Here is a 24,620-nt window from a genome sequence, read left to right on the forward strand (position 1 = left end):
TACAAAAAAAGACTTGAACACACCTACAAGATCTGAAACGGTAGTGGCAAAAGTAATTCAAGAAGAAAATCATTAAAATTATTTATGGTTTAAAAAAAAGTGACTAGCTCTGCATTTCCCATTTAAAAAAAAAAAAAAAAACAAAACACCTCATACTATGGTAATGGTTTTCTAATTATAAACTAGAAACAATTCCAGGGTTAAACTATTGAAAATCAATATGAAGTAAATTTCTGGGCTTCTAGGTAGATTTCCTGAAAATACTTACCAAAAGAAGCTACTCCCATACAGTAATTCTGAAATGTTTCCTCTAAATTCTTTGGCATGATTTGGTCATTTAGGAGATAATAATTAAAGAGAATGACGTATTTTAATGCATATGTACAGAGCACTTTCAGTGATAAAAGTACAAATATGAAGAAATTTTATAAAACTCTGCATAAAGAATAAATTAATGATGTCCTACTTTTAACCTCAAAGAAATTCTAAAATTTCTCAAAGTATTCTAAAATCTTTCTTCATTTTCTTCTACATTTACATCAATTATAGCCTGTAGGGTTCCTAAGTATTCAAATAAGCAATTGTTATGGTGATTATTAGGAATGAATTATATTCAATTATAAAGAAATAATGCTGGTTTCCCCCTATAAACTGATCTTAAATGTGCCATTACATACTCTTCAGTTTCTTTTTCTTAAGGGAGTTCAGGCTGCTAACAGAATTTCATGTCAGTGTGTGGACTGTTTAAAGATATATATTACATGAAACTGTTAATTTCCTTCCTGAAGCATTTCTTCAATTTCTTTGTCCCAGTTTTCATCCCGCTTCTCTGATTCTGTTACCACTTCATATTCCTGAAGTTCTTGCTGTAGTTCTTTTTCCCAATCTGTAGATTCTTCTGTTGGAAACAAAATTAAGGTCAAAGTATAAGAACAGGGAATTTCCAAATGAAGAAATACAAGCAGTCGATAACCATATTTTATTATTATTATTATTTTTGCTGAGACAATTGGGGTAAAGTGAATTGCCCAAGGTCACACAGCTAAGAAGTGTCAGGTGTCTGAGGGCAGATTTCAAGTCAGGTCCTCCTGACTTAAGGGCTGGTGTTCTATCCACTGTGCCACCTAGCTAACCCCAATAACCATGTTTTTAAAATGATTCAAATCATTCATAACTTAAGAAAATGAATTAAAACAAGCTTAAATTTTTACTTCATATTCAGAAGATTGGTAAAGATGACAAAAAGAAAACCAAAAATTGTTAAGTGTAATTTTGAGACAATAAGCTCACTTTTTTTTTTAAAGCAAAGGATTGGAAACAAAATAGGTGCCACCAACTGAATCAAAGCCTAAACAAATTATAATACACAAATCTGTTAAAGGAAATGTGAAAGATGTGAGAACTTTGATCAAAGTAGCAAAAGACTGATGATGAAACACATTTTCCACATATCTTGGCCGACAGGAGCTAGATTAGAGATATAAGAATGAGACAAGTGTTCTTAGACATGATCCATGTATTTATTTGTTTTCCTTAATATTATATGCATAGCCAAATTAAGACAACTCTGAGATACCACTATACACCTGTCACATTGGCCAGAATGACAGGGAAAGATAATGCAGAATGTTGGGAGGGGATGTGGGAAAACAGGGACACTGATACATTGTTGGTGGAATTGTGAATACATCCAGCCATTCTGGAGAGCAATTTGGAACTATGCCCAAAAAGTTATCAAACTGCATACCCTTTGATCCAGCAGTGTCTCTACTGGGCTTATACCCCAAAGAGATACTAAAAAAGGGAAAGGGACATGTATGTGCCATAATGTTTGTGGCAGCCCTGTTTGTAGTGGCTAGAAGCTGGAAAATGAATGGATGCCCATCAATTGGAGAATGCTTGAGTAAATTGTAGTATATGAATGTTATGGAATATTATTGTTCTGTAAGAAATGACCAACAGGACGAATATAGAGAGGATTGGCGAGACTTACATGAACTGATGCTGAGCGAAATGAGCAGAACCAGGAAATCATTATATACCTCAACAGCGATACTGTATGAGGCTGATGGAAGTGGATTTCTTCAACAAAGACAAGATCCAACTGAGTTTCAATTGATCAAGGATGGACAGAAGCAGCTACACCCAAAGAAAGAACACTAGGAAATGAATGTAAAACTGCTTGCACTTTTGTTCTTCTTCCCAGGTTATTTATACCTTCTAAATCCAATTCTCCTTGAGCAACAAGAAAACTGTTTGGTTCTGCACACATATATTATATCCAAGATCCACTGCAATCTATTTAACATGTATAGGACTGCTTGCCATCTTTGGGGAGAGGGCGGAGGGAGGGAGGGGAAAAATTGGAACAGAAGTGAGTGCAAGGGATAATGTTGTAAAAAACTACCCTGGCATAGGTTCTGTCAATAAAAAGTTATTTAAAAAAAAAAAAATAATAAATAAATAAAATGATTTAGATGTCAGACGTGAAGTAGACAAAATTGTTCACATTGAAATGGGTTTGGCTTGGCTTCTTTTGGAACAATTATATAAGAACAATTGCTATCTTTAGGATAAATTAACTACAAAAAATTTCAGTATCCAAATGATTTGATCTGTTAGGTTTAAGATTAATAATTTAATATTGGAATAACTCTATTAGATAAATAAATTTTCTTGTGAACAAAAAAAAATATTATATGCATAGAAATTTGTTATAAGGATGGGGAGCTATTTGAAAGACATTTTATAAAAGGACATTATAGATTATTTTTAAGACACAGAAAAAAACAGAGAAAGGAACACAAATACATCAAATGTATTACTACCATGTTAGATTATGTATACAGATCAATCCATTTTCTTGTTCTTTGTGTGTTGACAATATTCATAATAAAAAAAAATTTAAAAATCTTCTTTCAGAAACATTAATGCTAAAAAAAAAAAAAAAACCCACCTATACAAAGAATCAACAGTTATTATTCATGTTCAGCTTTATCTATGACCACTCTAAAAATCCTGAACTATTCTCAAAAGACAGCTATTATGTTTTTCCGCTTTATTACTATGGATGTGTTATGACAGATTAAGCTTACTATTAAATTTTGTTTTTCCTGAAAGAAGTACAACTACTGAGAATCACAGTTAAGGTAATACACATGTTAAAACACAAAATTAAAATGTGTGTTGGGACGAATGAGCATTGTGGGGCATGAAAAATTCATAAATTTATCACAGTGTTTATGTTTTTTTTAACAATTAAAAAATAATGGAGTTATTAAGGTTCATAGTTTAGAACAATTATTGTGGAAAAAATAACCTACTGAAATATTATTGCATAAATGAAAAATAAAAAGATACTGATAACTGGTAAAATATTCTATATTTTAGTAGTAGAAGATATTTACTTTTATGGTTTTTTTTTTTAAACATGTCTCAATATTTTATTAATATATTTTTCCTAAGCATTAAGAATAAACAAATTTATGGTACTTCAATTTTTTAGAGAAAAAAATAACTTTTATAAGTTATCATTTTATAAGCAATCATTTAATAGAATGTAAATATTTAATAATAGAATGTAAATATTTCATGTTTTTAGAATTTAGAAAAATAAAATGCCATTTTAAAAGAAATTTTTTTCTTTTAATTTAATAGCCTTTTATTTACAGGTTATATGCATGGGTAACTTTACAGCATTAACAATTGCCAAACCTCTTGTTCCAATTTTTCACCTCTTACCTCCCCCCCCACCCCCTCCCCTAGATGGCAGGATGACCAGTAGATGTTAAATACATGACCAAAACGTTATTTTGCTCTACAAAAAGAATCAGACTTTGAAATATTGTACAATTAGCTTGTGAAGGAAATAAAAAATGCAGGTGGGCATAAATATAGGGATTGGGAATTCAATGTAATGGTTTTTAATCATCTCCCAGAGTTCTTTAAAAGAAATTTTAAAATTTTTTTAAAGCTTTATTTTGAAAACATCATAGTTTTCAACACACCCTTGTAAAACTTTGTGTTCCAATTTTATTTCTCCCACCATTCCCTCAACTCCCTCTCCTAGAAGGCAAGTAATCCAATATATGTTAAACATGTACAATTTTTCTATACATATTTCCACAATTAAAATGCTACATAAGAAAAATTAGATCAAAAAGGAAAAAAAATGAGAAAGAAAACAAATGCAAGAAAATAACAAAAAAAAGGTGAAAATACTATGTTGTGATCCATACATAATCCTCATAGTCCTCTCTCTGGGTGCAGATGGCTTTTTTCATCACAAGACCATTGCAACTGGCCTGAATCACTTCAAGCTATTAAAAATTAAAAACAAAAAAACACCACCAGCACCTTTCAAATGGTTAAACAACTTTAAAATTTCTAAAAATTTTAAACAACTTTCACTTTAAAGAATTTTTAAAAAATATATTTGTAGTGAACAAGATGAGGTGAGATCTCTCAGAACAATTGTGAAAATCGAGAAAGGCTTCATTTACTTCAGAGTGTAGGCCTGAGGGTCCTTGAGCATACCAAGGGCATACCTAAGTCCCCTTCCTGCTATTCTCGCATGACATCATTTTCTCTCTACTTCAATCAAACATGGGCAAATATATACTTATTGGCCAAGTTCAATTTCTTGGATAGTTCCTGAGTTTAGAATGTAAGACCCTTAGCCAATGAGGATGATGGTCAGTGGTGGGAGGAGTGTTTGCATTAGGGACTATTTAAAGTGTAAAACCTGTCCCAGAAGGTGCCTCCTCCCTTTGATTGTAGGACGCCCTTCTCGCGAGAACGTACAATAAACTTTACTTTGCTCCTAGACATCTCTCCAGCTTTTTATTAAATGGTGACTCTTCACCATTCTGAGCCACACAGTAGTAGCCCTTTTGTAGCGACAGGGAAATGGAAATTGAGTGGATGTCTATCAATTGGGGAATGGCTGAATAAGTTGTGGTATATGAATATATTATACAAACAATCAGCAGGATAATTTCAAAAAGACCTGGAGAAACTTATATGAACTGATGTTAAGTGAAGTGAGTAGAACCAAGAGAAAATTATATACAGTAACAAGAAGATTTTGTGATGATCAACTCTGATGGACATGGCTCTTTTCAACAAGGAGGTGATTCAGGACAATTTCAAGAGAATTGTGATGGAGAGAGCCTCTGCATCCAGGGAAAGGACTGTGGGGACTGAATGTAGATTTTGTTGTTGTTGTTTCTTTGCAAGTTTTTTTTTTCTTTTCACTTTTGGTCTGGTTTTTCTTGTGTAGCATGCTAAAATGTAAAAATACAATATACCTGCAAATGTTTAACCTGTATTGGATAACTTGCTGTCAAGGGGGAAGAGAGAGGGAAGAAAAACTTGGAACACAGCATTCTGCAAGGGTGAATACTGAAAATTATCTTTCCATGTATCTTGAAAAATAAAAAGCTAACTAGGCTTATATCCCAAAGAGATTTTAAAGAAGGGAAAGGGGCCTGTATGTGCAAGAATGTGGTAGCCCCCTAAACTAATCTATTTATTTAGTGCTATACCAATCAGACTCCCAATAAACTATTTTGTACCTAGAAAAAAAAAACAACATTCATATGGAAAACAAAAAGGTCAAAATTTGGAATTAATGAAAAAATCAAATGAAAGGTGGCCTAGCTTAAGATCTAAATTATATTATAAAAGAGCAATTCTAAAACCATCTGTCATTGGCAAGAAACAGACTATTGATCATTGAATGGTTAGGTTCAAAGGACAAAACAGCTAATAACTTTAAAATCTAATTTTTAAAACCCAAAAACCCAGTTTTTGGGGAAAAACATTATTTGACAAAAATTGGGGAAAATTGGAAATTAGTATTAGAAACTAGGCAAGACCCACATTAACACCGACACCAAGATAAAAGGTCAAAATGGGTTCTGACCTAGGCATAAAAGAAAAGTTATAAATAAATTGGAAGAGCATAGGATAGTTTATCTCAGACCTGGGGAGGAAGGAATTTATGACCAAGAAGAACAAATCCTATTAAACAAAATGAAAATTTTGATTACATCAAATTGAAAGTTTTTGTACAAACAAAATAATGCAGACAAGATTAGAAGGGAAAAATAAACTGGGAAAACATTTTTTACAGTCAAAGGTTCTGATAAAAGGCCTCATTTCCAAAATATATAGAGAATTATTCTAATTTATAAGAAATCAAGCCATTCTCCCAATTGATAAATGGTCAAAGGAAGAAAGGCAATTCTCAACAAAAATTAAAACTATTTCTATCCATATGAAAATATGCTCCAAATAATTAAATCAGAGAAATCAAATTAAGACAACTCAGATACCACACACCCCTGTCAGATTGGCTAGAATGACAGGGAAAAGATAACTCAGAATTTGGAGGGGTGGGAAAACAGGGACACTGATACATTGTTGGAAGAATTGTAAACAATAGCCATTCTGAAAGCAATTTGGAACTGTGCTCAAAAAATTATAAATCATATCTTTAATCCAGCAGTGTTACTACTCTTATACCCCAAAGGGATACTAAAAGAAGGAAAAGGGACCTGTATGTCCCAAAAATATTTGTGGAAACCCTCTTTGTAGTGCTAGAAGCTGGAAAATGAATGGATCCCATCAATTGGAAATGATTGAGTAAATTTGATATATGAATGTTATGGAATATTATTGTTCTTGAAATGACCAGCAGGATGAATACAGAGGGATTGGAAGACTTATTAACTGATCTAGTAAATAGCAAACGAGGAGATTATATAATCCAACATTTATGAAATGTAACTGATGAAACTGGATTTCTTAAACAAAGAGATCTAACTAGTTTCAATTGGCAAGGATGGACAAACAGTTACAAAAAAAAACACGGGAAATGAATGAAACTCTTGCATTTTTTTTTCTTCCCGGGTTATTTATACCTTCTGAATCCAATTCTCCCGTGCAAAAAGAAACCCGGTTCACACATATATTTTTCTAGGATATACTTAACCTATTTAACGGTATAGGACTCTTGCCATTTGGGGAGGGGGTGGAGGAGGGAGGGAGGAAAAACAGAACAAAAGTGAGTCAAGGGATAATGTTGTAAAAAAAATTACCCTGGCATGGTTCTGTCAATAAAAGAAAAAAAAAAAAAAAAAATCTGGTAGCCCTCTTTGTAGTAAAGAAACTGGAAACTAGGGATGCCCAACAATTAGAATGCTAAAAATTGTGGTATTAATATTATGGAATATTATTGTTCATGAAATGTCCAACAGGATGATTTCAGAAAGCTGGAGACTTAATGAACTGATGCTAAGGAAATAGGAAGGACCAGGAAATTTTATATACTTCAACAACAATACTTATGATGATCAATTTGATGGATGTGGCTTCCAAATAAGATAACCAAACGTTAATAGAGCATGAATTGAAAAGCTCACCCGGAAAGAACTCTGGGAATATATGAACAGGGTCTAATAGAATTCCCAACCCTCTATTTTTTCCCCCTCATTTTGATTTTCTTCCAGGCTAATGTACACTATTTTAAAGTCAATTTTTTCATACAAAAATAACTGTTTAATTATATATATATATATATATATATATATATATATATATATATATATTATATTATTTAATTTATACTTTATATATATATATTATACTTTATATATATATATATATATATATTATTTAATTTATACTTTAACATATTTAACATGTATTGGTCAACCTGCCATCTGGGGGAGGGGATGGGGGGAAGGAAGGGAAAATTGGAACAAAAGGTTTGGCAATTGTTAATGCTGTAAAATTACCCCTGCATAAAAAACTATAATAAATTTTTTTTTCAAAAAGCTATTATTATATAAAAGTTTTTAAAATAAGCAATTTAATATTAAAGAATGTCAAATAAGCAATTTATACCCTAATTTTTCTTACCTTCCAATACAGTTATTTCCCCTTCCTTTTTGTCAAGAACTAACTGTTCCATTTCCTTTCTTAGATCTTCCTGATTAAAGTTACAAGCATCAAAGGCATCACTAACAAATTCAGATACACCAGGGCTAGTTGATATCTCTTCTTCATCCTGAAATTCAATTATTGTGTTTTAATAAAGTTTCCCAAAGTAACTGTAAACATTCTGTGGTTTTCTTTAGTCATTTAGCAATGTAGTTTTTTTTTTTTTTTCTGTTCCACTCATTATGAAAGAAAATGGCCATGTTTACCCTCCCTAGCACAAAGCTTTTATCATTTTTATCCTTGGAATTAAATATTTACATACCCACATCCTCCCTCCCCCACTACACACACACACTAGAATTAGTAATAGCATTAAATTGTCCCGTGTCTCAATTTTGAAGTCTTTCATTGTGCAAGCACTTAGTTCCTCCATTTTAAACAGAGACACAAGATCCAATATCATAACTACTTTTAAACAGTATGAGTTAAACAGACAAGTTGATTTTAATTTCATACTTCTAAATACAACAGAAAAGCATATTACCTCTTGAGATTTAAGTTGAGATTTAATTGCAACAGGTGGGGTTTTAGGTCGTACTGCCTCTATGAAGTAAGAATACAAAAAAAATAATTACTGGATTAATTTTAAGCAATTCTAATTAAAATTTCCATGAATGGATTGTTGCATCTTAAAATTCCTTAACTTTAAATTACAAGCATAATTCTTTGTTCTTACATTCATGTCCCACCCAATAAAATTTATAAATAAAATGCAAAAGAATGAACTGATATAAGGCTAGGTTTCAGGCTAATTCTCTTTCCTACAGATATATACTATTATTTTTCAAACTCCAGTAGGAAAGATCCTTAAGGCAGTTTAATCCCATTGTCCTTCATGTACAAAGTGAAATCAAAAAGCACTCTATTAAGTGTTCAGGAAACAATGAAAGGCAAAAATAATATCCCTGCTTTCAAGGAGTTCTCATTCTAATGGAGGACATTTTATATAATTAAGTAAATACATATAAGATACCTACAGAAAAAATAAAAGATAGCATGAGAAGAAAGACAATTGGAAGAACTGAGAAAAAATAAACCACAAAAGCAGAGTCTGATATGAGGAGTGACAGTGTTCCAAAACTGTGGTACAAAAAAGAGACAGTGCAGTATGAACGATACAAAAAAGTTAGAGCTGCTGGATTTTACAATGCTTAGAGAGGAGACATATAAAGAGAAAAGATTGGGAGAAAATAACCACATTATGAAGATGTCAAATAAAGAAGTTCATATTCGATCTTGGAGGTAACGGGGGTCACTGGAGTTTGCTGAAGGGGTAATGAAAGAATGTAAACTGATCTGGACCAATTAGAATGCTACTGGGAAGAGATGGTGAGGGTGTCTAACTATCTGAATGGAGACAAAGGAACATATAGAACAGATTTTGTAAAGATAGAAACAACAAAATATGGTAATTTTTCAATATGTTGTGTTTGAGTCACCTATTGAATATCCCTTTCAAGCTGTCCATAAAGCAGATGAAAATTTGCGGCTGTGGTTAAGGGGAAAAATGAAGGAGTAGATCTAGAGATCTGGGAATCATTTACTTAAAAATAATAGCTGAATCCATGAGACCTGATGACATCACTGAGTGATATATATATGTGCAGAAGAACTGCACAGTTTAACTTATATGACTACTTGCTGTCTAGGGGAGAGAGAAAAATTTGGAACATAGGGTTTTCCAAGAGTGAATGTTGAAAACTATCTTTGAATATATTTTGAAAAATAAAAATCTAATTTTGTTTTTTAAAAAAAGAAATATCATTTCATTATCCATAATAAAACACTAAACTTCAAAAGTTAACACATAATATATAAATTTAGGATTTCAGTCAAATTAAAATCTATATATATGTTCTCACTCGTCCATGAAGACTTATTTTTCTAAATAACTAAAGACTATCATGAAGTGCATAAAGTTAAAAAATTCAATTGTTTAATTTCACTACACCTAGAATAATTAGAAATGACTCAAAACTAAGTGTATGTCAGAGAATAGACACATATCTTTAGCCACATCAGTTAGCAAACTTGAAGGAAAAATTTACTGTGGGAATTAGATATAAAGAAACAGAGACAGGCAGCTAGGTGGCACAGTGGATAGAACACCAGCCCTTAAGTTAGGAGTACCTGAGTTCAAATGTGGTTTCAGACACTTAACACTTCCTAGTTATGTGACCCTGGGCAAGTCACTAAATAAACCCCAATTGCCAAGGAAGAAGGGAGGTAGGGAGGGAAGGAAAGATGGAGGGAGGGAAGGAGGGAGGGAAAGAAGGAAGGAGACAAGAGTCATTATGGAGGTCAGAAGGTATTTTTTAAAAAGAAATATTACAAAAAACTTTCCTCACAAAATTAGATATAAACACCAAGAACATCAAGTGCTCATAGGTAAGCCAAGCTAATACAATAAAATTGACAATTCTACCTACATTAATCTTATTCAGTGAATACCAATCAAACTGCCAAGAAATTATAGAGCTAGAAAAAATAGTAACAAAATTCATCTGGAAGAAGAAAAGGTCAAGAATGTCAAGGGAATGAAAAAATTACAAATGAAGGTAGCCTAGCTTTACCAGACCTAAATCTATAATATAAAGCAGTGGTCATCAAAACCATTTGTTAATGCCCAAGAAATAGAGTTAGTTTCACAGAACAAAATAGTCAATGACTATAGTAATCTAGTGTTTGATAAACCCAAAGACTCCAGCTTCTGAGATAGGATTATGCAATTTGACAAAAACTGCTGAGAAAAACTGGAAAACTCTGACAAAAATTAGACCCTGACCAACACTTAACACCAAGATAAAGTCAAAATGGGTTCACGATTTAGAAATGAAGGTTGATACTGTAAGCAAATTAGGAGAACAAGGGATAGTCTACATTTCAGATCTGTGGAAAAGTTAAGAATTTATGGCCAAAGAAAAACTAGAGAATTTTATGAAATGCAAAATGGGTAATTTTGATTATATTGAATTGAAATTTTTATACAAACAAAAACAATTCAGCCAAGATTAGAAGGAAAACAGAAAGTGCGCCAGGGTGGGGTGGGGGGGGGGGGGAGGGAAGAAGAGGAATTATATCCAAGGCTTCTGACAAAGGCCTCATTTCTAAAGTAGAGAAGAGACTGATTTATATTCCTATAGTTTTCGATTGATAAAAGGTCAAAGGATATGAACAGACAATTTTCAGAAGAAACTAAAGCTATTTCTAGTAATATGAAAAAATGTTCTAAATCACTATCGAGTAGAGAAATGCAAATTAAGATTGAGGTACTACTACATACTCTCAGATTGGTTAAGATGACAGGAAAACATGTTAGAGGGAATGTGTAAAAACTGAGAATTAATGCATTGGTGGTGGATGTTATGAGCTGATCCAACCATTATGAAGAGAACTATGCCCAAAGGTCTATCAAACTGTGCATACCCTTTGATCCAGTAGTGTTTCTATTGGGTCTGTATCCCAAAGAGATCTTAAAGGAGGGAAAGGGACTCATGTGGAAGAATGTTTGTATCAGTTCTTTCTGTAATAGAAAGTGAGTGGATGATCATCAGCTGGGGATGGTATATGACTGTTATGGAATAATACTGTTCTATAAAAAAACAATCAGCAGGATGATTTTCAGAGAGGCTTGGAGAAACTTAGACGAACTGATGCTAAATGAAGTGAATAGAACCAAGAGATCATTGTACACAACAAGAAGATTATGTGAAGATCAACTGTGATGGATATGGCTCTTTTCGAAACTAAGGTGGTCCAGGTCAATTCCAATAGACTTGTGAGGGAGAGAGCCTCTGCATCCAGAAAGAGTACTGTGGGAACTGAATGTGGATCACAACATAATATTTTCACCGTTTTTGTTGTTCTTTGCTTGCTCCCCCCCCCCTTATTTTTTTTCTTTTTTGATCTCATTTTTTTTGTGTAGCATAATTGTGGAAAATTGTGGAAATATACACATAGAGAAGAACTGCACATGTTTAACATATATTAGATGATTTGCTGTCTAGAGAAGGAGGTGGGAAAAAAGGAGGGAGAAAAATCTGGGAAACAATGTTTTGAAAGAATGAATGCTGAAAACTGTCTTTGCATGTATTTTGAAAATAAAAAGGTATTATTTAAAAAATAATGAAAAGGAAGGGGATAAAGACAAGCATGGCAATGTTTGGATTATATATTAAATTTCATATGCACTGAAAAAAGTACTATCATAATAAAGACATGATATCATGGTACTAATGTAAAACAAATGTTAAATAAAAAGAAAAAGATAGAATATGGACAGAATGACTGGTGGAATAATGGAGAAGCTATCACACAAAAATAAAAAAATTGAAAAAGTCTAGAAAAGAGAAAGGTTTGAAGAAATAATCACTTAATGGACTGGATTGGGGGATGGGAGGAAGACACTTAACTAATGATTCTAGGAAAAATTTACCACCACCACCTCCCACCACCAAAATCGTCATTTGAGTTTAACAGATTCAAAAATCTCAAAGACTTATCTAAGAAAATAGCAAAAAATCTTTTCACAGAGTGAAGTACCTGTCAACTGTGAGTCACCTTCTCTGCCATTGTATTTTTCCTCCTTTTCCACAGCTTGCTGCTGGGCTGCCAGTGCAGTCAGCTGTGCAGATTGTTTAATCAGGGAGACACGATAAAAATAATTCCTCCAAAATACTTCCTCTTTTACACTGAAGAAAAATATGAATAAAAGCATTAGACATCCTTTTCATTTTTTGGAATTAAAAAAATATATATCAAATAGCAAAAAATGGACAGTGATCTCTCTATGGTAGTAAATGTTACATTAAAAATATAGGATGAAAAAAAATCTTCTAGATTAGGAGATTGTAATAATCTGAAATCTACTTCATAAATGCTAGCACCAAGAAAAGTGAACGCACGTTCCTAAAGGACAGGGCTATCTTGGTTATTTATATTCGTGGTGTTTTACACAGTGCCTAGCACATATTAGATACTTAATGAATACTTATTGAATTGAATGATGAGATCAGAATTTAATAAATTAGGAGGCATGTATAGGTGTGTATACTTGTAATTCACACAGTATCACTATAGTGTGGTGAATATTCCACAAATTCAATGTTTATTTCACACACCACACACTTTTTTTTAATCATTCAGATCCATGGTTTAGCAAAGGGATGAGATAGAGCTCAGAGGCATATTATCCTGATTTTACCATTGTATATGGTATCTTGAGAAATAACTTTAGATAAAAAAAAAAAAAAAAACCAAATCCCTCATTTTCTATCTACAAAATGAGTTTAATGTTCATTTCCTATTAAAAAGATTATTGTGAACAATGAAGTACCACTACACACCTCTTAGATTCACTAAGATGACAGGAAAAGATAATGATAAATGTTGGAGGGGATGTGAGAAAACTGGGACACTAATACAGCATTGGTGGAATTGTGAACTAATCCAACTATTCTAGAGAGCAATTCGGAACTATGCCCAAAGAGTTATCAAACTTCATACCCTTTGATCCAGCAGTGTTTCTACTGGGCTTATTATATGTGGTGTTCTCTTCTTTTCTATAATATAATGGTTCTCTCTGAGAGCAGGTTTATTGGGGAGGTTTTCTGGGGGCAGCCTTAGTTTCAGTTCAGAGTAATAATCACTCCAAATACAGCCAAGTTGATAAAATCCAAACATTTATTTCTTATCTCTTTCCAAGCCTGGTTAGCTTTCTTAAAGGCCTATCTCTCTGCTTGGTTCCAAGAACCAAGCTAATCCTTTGCCTCTGCCAGCTTCGGCTTCTCTTCTCCCAAATATCTCCAGCCAGCACCAAGGTGAAAGTTGGAATGAATCTGACTCCACCTCGGAGAATGGGCTTGTGGGCTTCCTCCCAGAGTGCTCCTCTCTGACTCCTGGTAATGTTCCGAATTAACTAACTGACTGACTGAAGCTCCAAGAGCTTCCTATACATGATCTCTTAAAGGTGTGAACACAAAGACTGACTCCTCCTCTGAGGGAGGGATTAAGGGAGGTGTGAATTCACAAAGTTACAAAGTTAACTTTGTGAATCTCCAATACTTGTGAACTCCAATGAGTACTTAAATACATTAGTGAGTTAGAGAATTTGCTAAGTACCATGCTAAATTAGGCAACTGACATCACTTTGTAAGATTTGCTCTAATGTGTGAACCAATAAGCATTTATCAATTCCATTGAGTTAACACTAGGATTCTAACATCTCCCTTGAGTTATCACTTTGTGTCAAGTTCTGGTTCATAACACTTATATCCCAAAGAGATCTTAAAGGAGCGAAAGGAACCCACATGTGCAAAAATGTTTGTAGAAGCCCTTTTTATACTGGCAAAAAACTGGAAATTGAGTGGATGCCCATCAGTTGGGAAATGGCTAAATAAGTTATGGTATATGTATGTTATGGAGTATTACTGTTTATAAGAAATGATCAGGAAGATGATTTTAGAGAGGCCTGGAGAGACTCACACAAACTGATGCCAAGTGAAGTGAGCAGAACCAACAACACAGCAACAACAAAATTATGTTATTATCAATTCTAATGGATATGGCTCTTTTCAACAATGAGATAACTGATGCCAGTTCCTATGATCTTGTGATGAAGACAGCCATCTATCTACACCCAGAGAGAGGACTGTGGGAACTGAGTGTGGATTGCAGCATAGCATTTTCACTTCTTTTGTTGTTGTGTGCTTTTTTTTGTTCTCTTTCTCATGTTTTCATTTTGATCGGTGTTTTTTTTTTAAGATCTTTTTTAAAAAATTATAAAAACTTTTTATTGACATAACCCATGCCAGGGTAATTTTTTACAACATTATCCCTTGCACTCACTTCTGTTCCGATTTTTCCCCTCTCTCCCTCCACCCCCTTCCCTAGATGGCAAGCAGTCCTATATATGTTAAATACGTCACAGTATATCCTAGATACAATATATATGAGTAGAACCAAACAGTTCTCTTGTTGCACAGGGAGAATTGAATTCAGAAGGTAGAAATAACCCAGGAAGAAAAACAAAAAATGCAAACAGTTTACATTTTTTATATTCTTTCTTTGGTATGCCTTTTGTCCATCATTCATCAATTGAAACTGAATTAGGTCTCTTTGTCAAAGTCCACTTCCATCGAATACATCTTCAAAATATCGTTGTTGGTATATAATGATCCTGGTTCCTCATTTCACTTAGCATCAGTTCATGTAAGTCTCTCCAATCCTCTTGCATTCATCCTGCTGGTCATTTCTTCAAAACAATAATTTCCATAACATTCATTACCACAATTTATCCAACCATTCTCCAATTGATGGGCATCCTTCATTTTCCAGTTTCTAGCCACTTCAAACAGGGCTGCCACAAACATTTTGGCACATACATGGTTCCTTTCCCTTCTTTAGTATCTCTTTGGGGTATAAGCCCAGTAGTAGCACTGCTGGATCAAAGGGTATACACAGTTTGATAACTTTTGGGGCACAATTCCACATTGCTCTCCAGAATGGTGGGATTCATTTACAACTCCACCAACAATGCATCAGTGTCCCAGTTTTCTCACATTCCCTCCAACATTCATCATTATTTTTTCCTGTCATCTTAGCCAATCAGACAGGTGTGTAGTGGTAGCTCAGAGTTGTCTTAATTTGCATTTCTCTGATCAATAGTGATTTGGAACACTCTTTCATATGAGTGGTAATAGTTTCAATTTCATCATCTGAAAATTGTCTGTTCACATCCTTTGACCATTTATCAATTGGAGAATGGCTTGGTTTGTTATAAATTAGAGTGAATTCTCTCTAAATTTTGGAAATGAGGCCTTTATCAGAATCTTTAACTATGAAGATGTTTCCCCAGTTTGTTGCTTCTCTTCTAATCTTGTTTGCATTAGTTTTGTTTGTACAAAGGCCTTTTAATTTCATATAATCAAAATTTTCTATTTTGTAATCAGTAATGGTCTCTAGTTCATCTTTGGTCACAAATTTCTTCCTCTTCCACAAGTCTGAGAGATAAACTATCCTATGTTCCTTTAATTTATTTATAATCTCGTTCTTTATGCCTAAATCATGGACCCATTTTGATCTTATCTTGGTATATGGTGTTAAGTGTGGGTCCATGCCTAATTTCTGCTATACTAATTTCCAGTTATCCCAGCAGTTTTTGTCAGATAATGAATTTTTATCCCAAAAGTTAGGATCTTTGGGTTTGTCAAACACTAGATTGCTATAGTTCTGTCTTGTGAACCTAACCTATTCCACTGATCAACAAATCTACTTCTTAGCCAATACCAAATGGTTTTGGTGACTGCTGCTTTATAATATAGTTTTAGATCAGGTACAGCTAGGCCACTTTCATTTGATTTTTTTTTTCATTAATTCCCTTGAGATTCTCGACCTTTTATTCTTCCATATGAATTTTGTTACTTTTTTTTTTTTGTCTTAGAGTTCCTCCCCCTATCTTACTCCTTTCCCTCAGAGTTTCAGTATTCCCTTCTGCTTAGCTTATTCCTTCCCTTTTCATTTTTCCCTTCTCACTTTTCAATGAGGTGGGAGAAGTTTCACCATAAGTTGAATATGTCTAAAATTTTTCTCTTAAAGCCAATTCTGATGGCAGTAAGATACCCACCATATTCATCCCCTTCCATTCTTTCTCTTAGATATAATAGGTTTCCTTTGACTCTTCGTAAGATGTAGTACCCCCCACTTTACCCTTTTTCTGGTACAATGTCCTTTCCACCTCTAGTTTCTACAACAAGGTATACGTGTATTCTTTATACATCTTTATAACAGAAATATAGTTCCCAAGATTTCTTTTTACCTTTTTTTAGGTTTCTCTTGAGTTCTATATTTGTAGATCAAACTTTTTGTTAAGTTCTGGTTTTTTCATTAGAAATAGATGAAATTCACTTATTTCGTTGAATATCCATCTTCTTCCCTGGAAAAAAGATGCTCATTCTGGCTGGCTAAGTTATTTTTGGTTGCATACCGAGTTCCTTAGCCTTTTGGAATATCATATTCCAGGCCCTTCGATCTTTTAATGTGGATGCTGCTAGATCCTGGGTGATCCTTATTGTGGCTCCTCTATATTTGAATTGGGTTTTTTTAGCCGCTTGGAGTATTTTTTCCTTCATCTGAGGGTTCTGGCATTTGGCCACTATATTTCTTGGTGTTTTGATTTTAGGATCCCTTTCAGTAGGTGACTGATGAATTCTTTCAATGTCTATTTTACCCTCTGTTTCTATGTCTTCTGGGCAGTTCTCTTTGATAATTTCTTGGAAAATAGTGTCCAGGCTCTTTTTTTCCATCATATTTTTCTGGGAGTCCAATAATTCTCAGATTGTTTCTCCTGGATCTATTTTCCAGGTCTGTTGTTTTCCCAAGAAAGTATTTCACACATTTTTTTCCATTGTTTGATTTTTTTTTTTTTTTTTTTGGTTTTGCTTGACTGTTTCTTATTGTCTCCTCAAGTCATTCAATTCCATTTGTTCGATTCTGATTTTCAATGAAGTATTTTCTTCATTCACTTTTTTCATAACTTTTTCTAACTGTCCAATTGAGTTGTTTTGTTCTATGGAATTTTTTCCATTTCACCAATTTTATTTTTTAGAGAGCTATTTTCTGTTTCCAGTTCACTAATCCTACTTTTCAAAGATTTTATTTCTTTATCCATACTGTCTTTAAGTGAGTGGGATGACATCTCCAGATTCTCTTTCCAAGCCTCCCTCTCCTTTTCCCATTTTTCTTCTTGCTCTCTTGTGAGAGCCTTTTTAATTTCTTCTATGAGATTCATCTGTGCTGAGGAACAGATGATCTCCTCCTTTGGGGATTCACCTGGAGACAGTCTGTTTTTAGTCTCCTCAGAGTTTAGAGTCTGCTCTCTACCCATATAGAAGATGTCAATGGTTAAGGCCCTTTTCAATTTTTTGCTCATTTTGTCAGAGAAGAATCAAAGACAAACTAGCAAAGAAAAAAAGAAAAAACCCCAAATGTTATCTGCTTTTTTTGGGGGGAGGGGCTGGGTGGTGTTACCTAGCTTCCTCTACAGACTGCAGGGGACAGCAGTGAGGCACTAGCAGGACAGCAATGACTGTGCTGCTCCTGTGCTCTGAGACTCTGAGAGCGTGCTGAGACACTGAGGGGGAGGAGTGGCCAGGTCCCAAGAGACTCCAGCTGTTTGGGGTTGTATTCTTCACCCCTGGTGTTTTTAGCTTCTCTGCTGGGCTACTGACTTGCTGCCAGAGCAAAGTATCCAATCCTGTAGCAAAGCTCTCCCAGCAGAGATGGCTGAGATCACACCCCACACCCCTCTGGTCTGCTCGGCTGTGAACTGCCTGCCAAGCTCCTGTTGCTGCTGCCCTCAGTCTGTGCCTGATCTAAAACCGTCCCCGCCCTCGAGCAAAAACAGACCTTTCCTGGCGAATTTCAAGGATGTCTTCAATTGGTAACTATTTGTGGGTTTTTTTTCAGTCAAGCATTAATTCAGAGTCTTGTCATGAAATGGATTCTGAGAGAAAACGCGGAGCTTATACAACTGTGTGTCTCCTCTCCGCCATCTTGGACAGAAGTCCTTGATCTGATTTTTATTGTCTAGCATGATAAACTTGGAAATATGTATAGAAGAAATACACATGTTTAACCTATTTCTGATTACTTGCTGTTGACGGGAGAGGATAGAGGGAAGGGAAGGAGAAAAATTTGGAACACAAGGCTTTTGCAAGGGTAAATACTGAAAATATTTTGAAAATAAAAAGCTATCATTAAAAAAAAAAAAAAAAGGAAAAAAGAAAGAAATGATCAACAGGATGATTTCAGAAAGGTCCTGGAGAAACTTATATGAACTGATGCTAAATGAATAAAACCATGAGAACAGCATACACAGCAATAGTAAAATTATGTGATGATCAATTCTGATGGACATGGCTCCATTCAACAATAAGGCGATTCAGGCCAATTCCACTTGTGATGGAGAAAGCTATCTCCTCTGGAGAGAGGACTATAGGGACTGAATGTGCATCACAATATAGTATTTGCACCGTTGTTTGCTTGCTTTGTTTTTTCCTCATTTTTTTCTTTTGATTCGATTTTTCTTGTGCATGATAAATGTGGAAATATGTACAGAAGAATTGCACATGTTTGTTTAATCTATGCTGGATTACTTGCTGTCTAGGGGATGAGGGAAATAGTGGAGGGATGGAGAAAAATTTGGACCACAAGGTTTTCAAGGGTGAATGCTGAAAACTGTCTTTGCATGCCTTTTAAAAATAAAAAAAATGTGAAAATAGGAAAATTTGCTTACCCTGAAAGAAAATTACCTATTTGTGAATAATGAATAACAAACGTATTATTCCTCAATTTGTGTAATAAAAGTTTGTTTCCAAATCCAATGTTTGAAATTAGGAAAACTTCCTCTTAAGGAAATCAACCAACAAGCATTTATTAAGTTCCTATTGTGTATCAGATGCTGCAGCAGCAGGATGAAGATTAAACTCTTATCTATGCCTAGTTAAACATCAAGATCCACTGGTGGCTGAGATTTTTTTTGTATTGAACTTCCAGCAACTAGTCCTAACCGAGTCCGGGCTTTCTTCTGGGGACAAGCATAACACACATATTCTCTTTAGTATTGGCTAAACCTTTTATATCACAGGTTTTTAAGCTGGTATCCAAGTACTTCTTTTTATCCCCACTGCTATTTCCAGACTTTCTCTTTTCTACTATCTTTTGGGAAAGTCTCCTCCTTTATAATACACTCAATCAAAATGTTCTTCTGAGACTACATCATGTCTGCAGTATATTGGCTCCTAGGTAATTTTCCTTCCTTTCTCAAGGAATATTTGGCCCATTATTTTTCTCTCCTCTCCAACACACACACCCTTATGCCAGGGGAATTCAACATCCACACTGGATTTTCCTTCAAGTTGCATAACCTTTTAGTTCCACAACTTCCTTAAATCCTATGGCCTACTCCTTCAATCCACCTCAGTCACACAAAGAGATGTTCGTACAATGAATCTTTCCATCATCCATAAGTGATCCACTTCTTTTAACTAGTAATTATCACATTCATCTACCTGGCTACAATCATCTAACATGACATCTCTTCTAGGCCTCCTCTTTTCTAAATCTATTCTTTAACTTCAAAAATTACAATTCCTCTAAATTTCAGTGGCTTTCTCATGCTATTAGCTGTTCTGACTTCTTTCTTTACTTTCCCAACTTGACCCTGGAGTTGGCTGTTTCAACTCTACACTGTCCTCTGCAACTGAAGCCTTCATCTTGTCCTATTACTATTGATCTCTGTCCAAACCTCAGTCCTAAATTACTATTATATATGACTTTTCTACTACTACTCAAAAATATCTAAACAGAACTGAAGGAAATCACACAACTAATTGTACTATGCTGACTGAGTACATTATACATTCATTACCCAGCTACAAATGGGCCTCCACTGTTACTCTAAACCTTCTCTTTTCTTCTAAAGCATCTCATAGTTTTTCCTCCACAATAGTCCTTAACTGAGGACATCATACTTTATTGAAGAGCCAATTTACTGCTGGAATTCCCTCCTTTTCTTCCATTCTTTTCATCTCAAAAAAATAAGTACTCCTCCTAAGTTTCTGATAATGAAGTAAGCCCTATTCTTTAGCAAGGACCTCTCCTCTTGTGGTTTTCCTTTCCCTTCCTCTCCCCACCTAGCTTTTCCAAAGAATGCAACCTCAATCATCCCTTTCAAACTTCAATTCTTCCCTATCTCCTAATTCCATATCTACTTCTTAAAACTGAGCACCAGCCCTTAAGTCAAGAGGACCCAAGTTCAAATCTGGCTGCAGACACTTATCACTTCCTAACTGTGTGACCCTGGGCAAGTCACAACCCCAAATGCCTTAAGCAAAACAAAAAACCTTCAATAGATTCTGTAATCCTTGCTATTATCCTGTATCTTGCTTCTCTTTCTCAAACTAGAGAAAGCCACCTTCATTTCTTGCAGCTTCTCCCTCTCTTTTCTTTAACCCTTTGTATTAACTGTTTTTTTTTTTTTAATTTTAGCACTCAACTATTCTTTTTAAAGTTTCCCATGGTTTCTTAACTGTCAGATCTAATGTTCTTTTCTCAGTCCCCATCCTTTTCAATGTAACTGCTATATTTGATCCTGCTGACCACCTTGATTTTCCAGGATATTTTCTTTTCCTTGAATTTCATGACAATATTTATTTTCCTGTTTCTTTTATTATACTTCATCTCCTTTGCCATTCAACAAAGTTCTATACTAAGATCTCTCTTTTCCTTGTTAGGGTTACCTTATCAGATTCCAGGAGTTTAACATATCATATAGACATGTATAATTCAGCCCCAGTACCTTGGTTCCTGACTTTCAGTACTGCAACTGCCTACTGGACATTTCAAACACAAAATCCCAAAGAAATCTCAGATTTAATTCATGATCTTTTTTCCTCTATATCTTTCCCCTCTTCCAAACATCAATATTTTTGTCTAAGGCACAAAAATCCTTCCAGTCTCTCAGTTATAACTTCACTATTAATCCTGGACTCCTCATATTCCTTCATCTGACATGCATTCAGTTGCCAAATTCTGATGTTTCTATCTTCACAATATTTTTTGAATAATAGCTTTTTATTTTCAAGATACATGCAAACATAACGCAAAACCTTGAGTTCCAAATTTTTCTCCCTCTCCTCCCTCTTCTCCTGCTCTGCCTAGACAACAAGCAATCCAATATATGGTAAAGATGTGCAATTCCTCTAAATATATTTCTACATTTATCATGCTGCACAAGAAATATCAGATCAAAAAGGGAAAAAGTAAACAATAAAAAAAGATGAAAATACTATGCTGACATCCACATTCAATCCCCATAGTCCTTTCTCCCTGGATGCAGGTGATTCTATCACAAGTCTATTGGAATTGGCTCTTTGTTGAAAAGAGCCGCGTCCATTAGAAGTAATCATCACATTTCTTTTCTTTTTTATTAAACCAAGACAGATAATCTTTCAACATTAACCCTTGCAATAGTTTTGCTTTCCAAATTTTCCCCTCCTTCCCCCCACACCCTCCTCTAGATGGCAAACAATCTAATATATGTTAAAACATGTTAAAATATATGTTAAATCCAATATATTTAAACATTTATACAATTATCTTGCTGCAAAAGAAAAATCAGTTAAAAAAGAAAGAAAAGGAGTAAGGAAAACCGCAAGCAACAGAACAAAAAGTGAGAATGTTATGTTGTGATTCACATTCAATTAGCAGAGTCCTCTCTCTCTGCGTGTAGATGGTTCTTTTCATCACAAGATCATTGTATTGGCATCAATCATCTCATTGTTGAAAAGAGCCATGTCCATCAGAACTGATCATCACATAATTTTGTTGTTGCTGTATACAATGTTCTTTTGGTTCTGCTCACTTCACTGAGCATCAGTTCATGTGAGTCTCTCCCAGGCTTCTCTAAAATCTCTCTCCTTATCATTTCTTATAGAATAATATTCCATAGCATTCACATACCATAACTTATTCTGCCATTCTCCAACTGATGGACACCCACTCAATTTCCAATTCCTTGCCACTGTAAAAAGGGCTGCTACAAACATTTTTGCACACGTGGGTCCTTTTCCATTTTTGATAATCTCTTTGAGATACAGGATCCAGTATCTTACAATCTCTTACAATCTTCTCACATGGTGACCATATCAGTTCAGCCCTTCATCACTTCTATCCTAGACTATTCCTACAGTTTAATTGGTCTTCCTGCCTCATCCATCCAACATACTACTACCACAGCAATTCCCTTTGAGTGTAGATCTGACCACATCATCGCTCAACTCTAGGCTTTCTTAAATTTATCCACTTTTTGAAGAAGAAATTTTTATGTGATGCCATCTAAAATCTTAAGCTGAGGTGTTTCCAGTAGTTTGTATATGAGAAATACAAAGTGTGTATGTTGTACATTCAGAACTAAGGCTACAGTAAAGTCTTGCAGGTGCTGCCAGAGATACCTCAGATTCTTTATACGTTTGATTTTGAATTAACCTTTTATTGTTACCAAATTTTCCATGTCCCTTACATTCAGCTATATATCCCACAGTTTAAGAAGCTTTGCTTTACTCAATATGCTACAATGGTTCCCTATTGCTTTTAGGATAAAAAATATTAATTTCTCTGCTTAGCTTTTAAAGACCTTTATAGCCTCGTCTCACCCTATTGTTACAGATACTATTCTCCCCCTGCATTTTGCACTATAATCCAACAGGGATCACTGCCGTTTTTTTTTTTTTTTTTTTTAAATTATAGCTTTTTATTGATAAAACATATGCCTGGGTAATTTTTCAACATTGACCCTTGCAAAAATTTCCGTTCCAACTTTTCCCCTCCTTCCCTTCGCTCCCTTCTCCTGGATATCTTAAAGTATAAGTTGAAAACATATATTGTAGTATCAAGTAGCTGGGTGTAGCTAGTTCTGTTCATTACTGATCAATTGGAACTGATTTGCATTCTCTCATTGTTGAAGATAACGACTTCCATTACAATTGATCCTCATGTAGTATTGTTGTTGCAGTGTATATATAATTTGCTCATTTCACTTAGCATGAGTTGATTTAAGTCTCTCAAAGCCTCTCTTTATTCATCCTGCTGGTACATTTCTTAACAATGTACATTGTTACATTCTAACAATAATAGTCCATAACATTCATGTACCACAATTTACTCAACCATGCTCCAATTGAGGGGCATCCATCCAATTTCCACTTTCTAGCCACTACAAAAAGGGCTGCCACAAACATTTTTGCACATACAAGTCCCTTTCCCTTATTTAATATCTCTTTGGGATATAAGCCTAGTAGCAACACGGCTGGATCAAAGAGTTTGCACAGCTTGATACCTTTTTGAGTCTATTTCCAAACTGCTCTCTAGAATGGTTGGATCTGTTCACAACTCCACTAACAATGCATCAGTGTCCCAATTTTCCCACACCACCTCCAACATTCGTCATTATCTTTTCCTGTCATCTTAGCCAATCTGAGAGGTGTATAATGGTATTTCAGAGTTGTCTTAATTTGCATTTCTCTGATCAATAATGATTTGGAACACCTGAGTAGAAAGTCATCATCTGAAAATTGTCTGTTCATATCCTTTGGCCATTTATCAATTGGAGAATGGCTTGATTTCTTATAAATTAGAGTCAATTCTCTCTATATTTTGGAAATGACACCTTTTATCAGAACTCTTTCCTTGCTATTCATGCTTTATACCCCAAATCCTGTCACACTTGCTATTCCACATATACCTGAAATGGGTTTTGTCTTCATCTCATTTTCTTCAAGATGAAGCTCAAATTCGACCCTCCCTCCTAAAATGAATTTGTCTACTTTTAATTTATTCTTTTAAAACTGTATAGCAATTCTTCATTCTAATTTTAAGTTCCCTAAGAAAAAAGATTATTTCATTTCTTGTATTTGTATACCTACCATTTTAACACAGTGCCTGGCTTATGAAAGGCATTTATTGACTGACTAATTGAAAAATTAAACAATACCTACCCCTCAAGAATTTTAAACATCCCCTCCCCTTTTTTTGAAGGATGATATCAGCTCATCAAG

General features: G+C 34.5%; 1 protein-coding gene across 1 annotated transcript in view; it reads right to left on the reverse strand.

Annotated features, from left to right (window-relative positions):
• Nucleotides 1-351: 351 nt before the first annotated feature.
• SYAP1 (synapse associated protein 1) overlaps nt 352-24,620 on the reverse strand; it is a 42,492-nt gene continuing 18,223 nt past the window's right edge. Inside the window, exons 6-9 of the mRNA XM_003765544.4 lie at nt 12,550-12,698; nt 8,492-8,550; nt 7,927-8,074; nt 352-898 (exon numbers count right to left, since the gene is read on the reverse strand). Coding sequence (XP_003765592.2) covers nt 771-898; nt 7,927-8,074; nt 8,492-8,550; nt 12,550-12,698 — 484 coding nt within the window. The 3' untranslated portion in view covers nt 352-770. The remainder of the gene's footprint in view (nt 899-7,926; nt 8,075-8,491; nt 8,551-12,549; nt 12,699-24,620) is intronic.

Source organism: Sarcophilus harrisii, chromosome 3, assembly GCF_902635505.1.
Source record: "Sarcophilus harrisii chromosome 3, mSarHar1.11, whole genome shotgun sequence".
NCBI lineage: Eukaryota > Metazoa > Chordata > Mammalia > Dasyuromorphia > Dasyuridae > Sarcophilus > Sarcophilus harrisii.